At 33.7% G+C, this 8,973-nt stretch overlaps 1 protein-coding gene across 1 annotated transcript; it reads right to left on the bottom strand.

Annotated features, from left to right (window-relative positions):
* Positions 1-1,709: 1,709 nt before the first annotated feature.
* On the bottom strand, positions 1,710-7,536 carry LOC114311123 (uncharacterized). Its single transcript, XM_082890177.1, has 13 exons — positions 7,276-7,536; positions 6,163-6,300; positions 4,393-4,474; positions 3,648-3,724; positions 3,365-3,480; positions 3,145-3,253; positions 2,932-3,048; positions 2,752-2,843; positions 2,597-2,663; positions 2,428-2,509; positions 2,242-2,333; positions 1,980-2,123; positions 1,710-1,856 (listed from the first exon to the last, which is right to left on the bottom strand). Exons 1-13 carry the CDS (start codon positions 7,534-7,536, stop codon positions 1,710-1,712), a joined length of 1,524 nt encoding a protein of 507 aa, XP_082746303.1.
* Between the last annotated feature and the right edge of the window lie 1,437 nt (positions 7,537-8,973).

Consider the following 8,973-nt stretch of genomic DNA (forward strand, 5'->3'; position numbering starts at 1 on the left):
GGATCGAGCTGCCCGGTCAGCTCGCGGGGGTCCAGGGGGCAGCGCCCCTTGGCGGGTCCGGGGCAGCGCCACGGCGGGGTTGAGGGGCAGCGCCCCCGAAGCAAAATGCAAAAATGCATTCAAAGTTGCCATTCGATCATGTTTTATTTTTCCAGATTTTCCAGTTTTGGCCTGTCCGCTCGAGCGGGACATCGGGCGCTCGAGCGTGGATTGGAAGCTCTCAGCATCTCTGCAGTCGCCTGCAAAAGTACTGGATAGTGTGGTTTACCGCTCGAGCGGCAAAACCGACGCTCGAGCGTGGAGCCTGTATGAAATCACAGAATTTGAAGTCTCCGCTCGAGCGGGGAAAAGGGCGCTCGAGCGGACCGCGCGAATCCAGATTTCCAGATTTGATAAAGAGTTCGTTTTCGGCCCAATCTAGGATTACTTTTTGGTTCCCTATAAAAACTTGGTTTTCTCCCAAAACTAGGTGATTGATTTGAACTTCTCCAGATCTTCTTTTTGGTTTCTAGGGTTTATATCTGGGGATACTTTGTGAGTTTTCTTTGATGTTTTTATTGAGTATTCAACTCATGATCTAAAGAGAGTACATCAAAGGTTTGTTTGTTATACACAAAAGAGAGAGTTATTCTTCAGTTGTGAATTCTGAAGAATTCGAGCCTGAAGCTTTGGTGGAATCCGGAGTGGCTCATCAGAAAGACAATTCCGTGGTGAAGATGGGGTTGGAAGAGGCACATAGAGGTTGGTTCAATTAGGCGTTGTGAATTCGCTAGGTAATTGAGAGTATACCTGTGTAATTCCTTTAATTCTTCTTAGTGGATTGTTCTTGTGGCTGTTGCCCGTGGTTTTTTGATCACAGTTGGAGGTGTCCAATTGTGGTTTTTTCCACGTTAAATCGCTGTGTCTCTTTGTCTTGATTGTTTGATTGTTTGATTGGGATTGTTATATTCTGCTTAAAATTGATACATAATCACAAATCAACATCTAGGGGATTTCTAGATTTTTCAGGAAGCATTAACTGTGACTCTCCTGCATGAAGAAGGAAGGTGCATTGTCAAACCGCATTTATCATGCTGAGTTTTGTGTTTGTTTTATTTTTAGTTTACTGTTTTTGTGAATTGAAACTATACGATTCTTGCATAACAAGGTTGAAGGTACCAAAGGTGGTGGTTCTGCAACTCTGCCGCCATGAAGAACAAACCTTGAAACAAAAATGATTCTATGTGAGCTCATTTTAGGTTTAATTTTAACTTCCAAAACCATGACAAGGTTTCTGCAATATCCTCTCCCTTCTTCGCTCAAAATACCAAAAATTTAGGTCTAACAGAAGGCATGGAAACTTTCTACATTTGTTCTCAAGCCACAATCAACTTTGGAAGATTCAATGTATTTAATTTTACAATTGCATTCACATAGCACACTCACACATCTTCTCTTTTTACACTGTAGTTTTGATAACTAAACCAGCCATCAACGAACACTTGGCCAAATTGAAACACAAATAATGACTAGAACAAATCCTAAATAAAAGACAATGATTAACACTGACATCTTACAACATTGATCTTAGAAGTATAAAAGTTGCCTAGTGCTCCATTTACCCTGTTGCCATTTTTTTTTATTACACTTCTCACAATCTCTCTTCACATGTGGGCCCTACGTAAATCTCACAGTGACAAAAGTCTCATGCACTGAACTGTCCTTTTTTCTCACAATTTCCAATATATACGCAGTTTGTGTAGGACACCAGCAACTACTCCCCAGAAGAGAATTTCAGCGAATATTACATACAATAACGTCCCTACTCTCTCAGACTTCCAAACATCAATGAACACATGGTTTAGAATCCAATTGACCTGATCATTTGTAAAGTTTTCAACACCATCAGAAGATATTAAGATGGTAATTAATATATCGAAATTCAAATACTCTATGCGAAAAAAAGAAAAAAAAAAAAAAGAAAAATTTACATTACTTACAAGATTATTATCCTGATTCTTGTAATACCATCCGTTTATGAATGCTGCAAAAATGCCTTGTGCTGCCATCACAAAAACCAACATCGCGTTCATTCCTATCCATTCCAGGAACAGAAATGGAGTTCGTAGTCCCCAAACATCTATCTGTTCATTTATCAAAACAAGAAAGCAGAGAAGAAACATATTCTCTTTAGATAATTCATTGTTTGTATTGGATTAATACTAAGACTGCTAAGCACTAGGGTAGATTTAAATGTGTTACCAATAAGTAGAATCCAGAGAACACTATTCCTGCTGCACCGGCTGTGAAACAGACATAACTGATACTGTAGAGTTGTTTGTTAATAGGAATAGCTGCCAAAACAAAACAAAAATGCTTAGTTTATCTTGCTTTAATTATAATAAATTAGTTTAGACAAACCATTTAGATGAGTTTCATGAGACTTACCATTTGTGAAATGAAGAATGATGGCTACAACAAGTAAAACAATTGCCATTGAAACCCACTGCTTGAGCCTCTCAGCATGACCCTATAAAAAAATCTCACTTTACATTACGAATTTTATGTTCGATTCCCATTAGTGACTTCTATTTGCAGCTAAAAGTTTGTAATTAACCTTGAAATGAATCAAGACATGCCCGTAATGGATGCCAATGGTGCCTGAGAGGATAGCTGAAATTGAACTAGGGAAAAACAGTAGCAGAGCCCATGTTTAGCTCCCAATCATTATGTTTGAAAAGAAAAGAAAAGGAAATATTGTTGTTGATGTACCTCAACAAGCCTTCCGGTTCAAATGGAGCACGACACCAAATTGGAGCATCTGTGCGAAGTGGACCAGAATCAGGATAACTAAGTGTGCAAGCCTGCGTGATGAATAATGTATAACCATTAGCATATTAGAAAATGAATGGACTGTTGGGTGCTAAACTGTTTAGGTCAGTTGTCACAAACCTTTAAGCGGCTCCAAACAGGCATCGTGTAGAGATGATTAATGCCCCAAACTTGTCGATCCACATAACCAACAGCATTGCAGGCCGGTCCTAGATGTCCTCTCATCCCACATTTTACCTGAAAATTAAAGCAAAACAACATCAGTTCATGGGTTATTATATGTATGAGTGGCACAATATTATTTAAAAAAAAATAAATTAATTTATTGCATACCATGTATCTCTCTGGTCCATGATGGTTGTGCACCACGAAACTCCAATCAGGCACATATAGTGCATATGTTGTGATAATGTAAACGAGGAATGCAACAAAGCCTCCTAGCCTGGAACAATGAGTGAGGCCATTTACTAATAACAATTTTTAAGGTGTAATCAAAGTTAAATTTCTCAAAAATATTGTGTTTAGGGTTTTGATAGAATTTGTGTTCACTTACCATTGCCATTTATATGCAGTGAAGATGGAGAAATGACCAGGGGCTAGGACAGTTGGTCTGAGCTTGGTGGTGAAAGTCTCTATTAGAGCTACAAACAAGTACACCAACGCTATTCTCTGCTTTCACACACAAGAAACCGGTATTGACATGAAATTTACTTTATTTTAGAATTCATCTCTATTGGAAAATATGAACAAATTTTATTTAAAAAAAAGAAAAAAAGAAGAAGTAAGAATATCACTGTTTGTTCCATAAATTCATGTATGGGGGAAGAAGGCATTACCTGGAGGATGCCACACCATCGGATCTTCTTCATGTCAACTCCATAAGACAGATCATTGGGCGCATGAGAGTACCCTCCTGCAGTATGCAGATTATGTGATTAGCCCTTGCTTGATCAATTTGGCTGCAATAGAAACTGCTAATTGGTGTGTTTGCTCCATTTGGTTGTTATTCAAACTACAAAAGTTAATGGGATGATTTTTGTTTTTTAGTTTACACAAAATATGATATCACTGTAGTACCTAAGGTCTGTTATTTTTGAGTTATATAACAACCATACAGACCGGCTTGAAGTCCCTGCCACTCATACTAAGGTTAGTTCGTCCAAACATCACATTCCCGTTGTACCCTGAGTTTCAAGGATATATACTGGTTCTACTTGGTTATATTTTCTTATTTCGTATTTTTTAAAAACTAGAGGATAAAGTTTGAAAACTCCCATCTGTGGAAACTTCATAAAATAATCTTAATTTGATGGAAAAGTTTATAGATTTATTTTTTAATGTTGCAAAGTTTTCCACTAATATGCAACTCCCCCAATTCCACTGAAATGATATTTTTACTTAAAAATTTGTAAACTACTTTTTGATATTTCCTATAAGAATTGAGTTGTATGTGGTTCTTGTTCAAGGATCACATGGCCATGTAAAATGAAATAAAAGGGGAAAAACTAATGGGACAAAAGTCTCTTCATCAGAAAAAAAAAAAAAAAAAAATATATATATATATATATATAAAATAAAAACCTTGCAAGATAATTCCCCAAAAAAGAAGCTTCAGTGTCCTTAAGATTATCTTTTTGACAGCATCATTCACCTTTGGTATTTTCTGCATCAACACAAAAATTTATATTTTCCATACTTGATGAGATCATGATACAAATGGATAGTGAGCATATTTGGTTATTTTTACATATACATAGATACAAGAGAGGTGTTAGAATGTGGTATGAACAAAGAAGACAAGGGCTAAGGATATTCTGTTTTCAAATCACTATTCTACCATCTCAAAATATGCATAATCCCCAAATACCCATAATTGTTAGGTTGTGTGAATCTTGAGGAGTGTTTAGAGGGATAGAAACTCCTGTGCTAAACATCGGAAGATCCAAATTCTTGAATTTTTTACTCTTACTTAACAGAAAAAAACTACTAACACATATTAATTAAACCTTCTATGCTTGATCAAGATGTAGCAATTTTTTTTTTTTACACAAAGTATCATAAATAGTCATAATTTTTATCATAAAAAAATCGCAACTTTCTTATCATGTGTACATTTTTAGGGGTGGATGCTTTACATTTCTTCTAAGAAAAATTGCAGGAGTAGCTGATGTGACCTCGTTGAATTATGATTTTTCTAGTAAACTCTTAATTAGGGCAGTAAATGAATTTAGTCAAATACCGCAGTAAATTGCTTAATCTTTTAACTGATTCAAAATGATTCTAGTTGTTTCCTTTTGTAGCCAATCTCAAAAGAGTTTTAATTGAGTAAAACTCAAGTAATTTGATTTTTATATTGCATATAAGTTTATCAAGATAATCTCAAAATAATTTTTAATGAGTGGAATACGAATTGAGTTCATAACTTGGTGTGTTTTAACAAAGAATTGTAAAAAAAAAAAAAAAAATAAAATAATTTAAAAACACCTTGTAAGTTCTACATCTTGTATATATATTTTGTGGACATAAATAAATTGTTAATTGCTAGATTAGCTTTTGAGGAGTTAAATCCCAATCTCTCAAGTACGTAGGTGCTTTCATACCACTTGATATTATGTAGTGTTTTTAGGAAGTTGGTAAAAAATTAATTATTTTGACTTTTTTTTTTGTAATTTTTTAGTATTTTTGTGTTAAAAAAGTTAGCTTTTTAATGGTTTTTTTTGTGTAAAAAAAATTTAAAAGTCAAAGAGTTGACTTTTTACTAGCTTCCCAAAAAGCCGGCCCACCTCAAACCCATTTCGGTAATTAAATTTGCTTTTTGTAATGTTCGTCGAAAAGTTATTCATGTTAAAAATAAAATTAATTAAATATTGTTATTTAGTCGATTGAATCATATTTATTTAAACAAAATAAACAAAATATTTTTAAAATCTTATTGTTCATTAATTTTCTTTTTAAAACTAATGTGATCTGATTAAATTATTATTAATATATAATCAACTTAATTTTTAGTATAAATGACCTACTCAGTAAACTCTATAAAACAAACGTTCAAAAAGTTAAGATCAACCCAAATAGATTCATAGTAGGCCAAACTTAACAATTCGATTGACAACCGCAGACAATCCAATCTCTTTCTTACTATAGTATGAGTCTTTTTCAACTTGATTCGTATGGACAAAAATTGACTTGGGACAGGATGGACTTCTTTTTTTTTTAACTACAGGAGAGACTTGAATAGAGTAGTCTTCGTAGGTTTCATTTTCTATAATAATAAAAATAATATATATGTGACATCATTACAGGCGAAAAAAAAAAATGTAAAATAATAGAAAGGGAAATGTAGAGAGAGACCTTGAGGGCGAGAGCGATGGCGACACCAACAATGAAGAGGAAAAAAGGCATAACAAAGTCGGCCAAAGTGCAGCCATTCCATGGAGAGTGATCAATACGCGAATACACTCCTCCTGCATCATCTACCAGTATCATCACCTACCAACCATATACAACACACACATCTTCACAATGGTTAGAAATATTAACAAAATATTTCATATTGCAACCTTAAAACCGATGTACCAGTGATCTGTAATAGTGGCGGCGTTGGTATTGGTGTGGTTGGCGGTGGTGGGTCTGTGGACTCACTTTTTGGGTATTTTTATAATACTCTAAAAAAAAAGTTAAAAAGTCAAAAAATTACTATTTTATTTAAGTCGCATCATCATATTTAAGTCACATCACTTCTCTATCACATCTCTTCAAACCCAATTCATTTTCATAAAAAGTAAAAAAGTACACTTATTTACATCATTCCAAACCACCCCTTATAAATAGTTGAAGGATCGTTTCTTTTTTATAAGCGATTTGTATTTTTTTCTTATTATAGTAAAATCGCAGCATCCGTAAATGTAATCTTATTTTGAGATTAACAATGTAAATCTTTATATTCTTGTGTATATTTGTGATTTCTTCGATTTGTTTTATCTTTTTTATTTGTTATTTCATATCTTGCCAATCCTAGTTAAAAAAGTCCATTCCTAACAGGCACTTAGGCCTCATTTGGGAATAGGTTTTTTAGCAACTTTTTAATTTTTTGACTAAAATATGATGTAAAAAAATTAGTATGTTTGGAATAATTTTTAATTTTTTATAAAAATATGTATAAAAAGTAAAGAGAAAAGAGAATCTTTGATTTTTTTGGTATAAATTGTTAATTTTTTAATTTTTTTAATGACTTTTTTACTTTTATACTAAAAAGTGATGGTGTCAAACGCGACCTTAATCGGCCTCGAAGACGCTTAGTTCAAAAGATTTTAATAGTGAAAAATATTTTTCTTCCAAATGAATTTATTTTCTAACTACTTCATAAAAAGTGGTTTTTTTTTATATATTTTTTTTATATCAAACAATACAAAAATGCACTGAAACAAATGGAGCATAATATAAACTTTTGTTTTAGTTGTTTACCACTATGGTTAGGCCTCGAAATGCATCTAAGGTGGCAACCCTCTTGCTCTTCTCCTTTATCAGTGGTTGCTCTTCTTTGTCTTTCTCTTTCACCTGCTGATCATCCTGCTCAGCTCTGCTTCTCCTCTCTTTCTCAGTGTCATCGTCATCGATGCGGTCTGCTTCATCATCAATCTTTGCTAATTCTTTCTTCTTCTCATGATCATAATCTTCAAGTGGTATGTGGCCTAATCCTTCTTCCACCCTCCTAGGATCCTCCATAGCACTGTGTGTGTTTGTGTGTGTGTAGCCTGTGCTAGTGGACTATGAAACCATGTAGAGTAGTAGATAGTTTATAGAGAGATAAGGAGGTGAGAGAGACAAAGATGAAGTCTCAAGGCCGGCCTTGCCTTTGTTGTGTGAGTAGTAGGACCTAGAGAATCACGTAGAGACACAAACACAATTCAATAACCATAGACAAATAAAAGATTTTTTTGGCAGCAAAGGGACACAATACAAGTCCATTACACATTACCCCTGCCCTTCCTATTTCTTCTTTTGATGGAAACTGCTGGTTGATTGACCAAGGGTCTGTCCTATCCTTAAAATATACTCTTCCTTTATTTATTTATTGGAAGCTAGACCCTTATGTTCATTTCCTCTTGTGGGCAAGGAAACTTTTTTTTGTCACCTTTTATGAATAAGTGGTTGATGAGAGAACCAATTAAAACACTAGTCCTCCTCCGTAGTTGGGATGGGTGCCATACTGTTGCATATTTTGATAATCTGAGTTATTCATTTTATAGGGTTCGTTGAGTATATTTTTCATATAAAAAATAAAATTAATCAGACAAGTATAACCCCATGATCAAGTTAGATAATAATCCTAATAAATCATCAAAATCATACTAATAGTACATTTTTTCTTAACATAAACGTGGTCTTGTTGTGGGTTACAAATGTCTAAATAACTTAAATATTTTTATGGATGATCACCTCAAAAAATCCTACATTATAAGCAGTTCGAATAATTAAAATGAATTCGGAATACACCCTCACAGACTCACAACATGGTGGCTTAGCACCAACCCCAGGTTCGTCCTGCTCGTACTTAGTTTGGGCAACTCTGTTGAAGTACCTTAATGTGCAGCTACCTGTTTTGAAAATAACATTTTGGGATCATTGTAACTTTCATGTTCCTTACAATTTTCCCTAGAAAGTTAAACTAAATGGAATCTAAATCACTTATCCCTTTTCATACACCTTCATCTATGTGTTCGAATCTGATATATATTGATACATAATCACTTTTATTGATATCAACAATTCATGAACTAATTAATAAGATATAAAGAGACAAAAATGATAATAATAAAATAAAAGAGTACAATTGATCTTGTTTTAAAAAAGTTCTCAAAGTTTAACAGTGGGAATGGAAGGAATTGACATTAATATTATCTTTCATTTAGCTAATTAAGGTGGGTCAAATCAATTTTAGCAATTTTGTAATTGTTATTCTTATTACACTTTAATATTCTGATTGATTATCACATTATTGAGTTTGAAAAGTCTAATTTTTGGGGGTAATTCTATTTCCACACACTATATACTCTTTATGCTCACACTTAATGAATATTTTTTTTTTTATTACAATTTTGTGCAAAAATAAAATTATCAAAATAACCTCAAATTCTTCATTCAAAACCCTAATTCCTAAGT

This window comes from Camellia sinensis, chromosome 10, assembly GCF_055761805.1.
Source record: "Camellia sinensis isolate YWXY chromosome 10, ASM5576180v1, whole genome shotgun sequence".
Classification (NCBI taxonomy): Eukaryota; Viridiplantae; Streptophyta; class Magnoliopsida; order Ericales; family Theaceae; genus Camellia; species Camellia sinensis.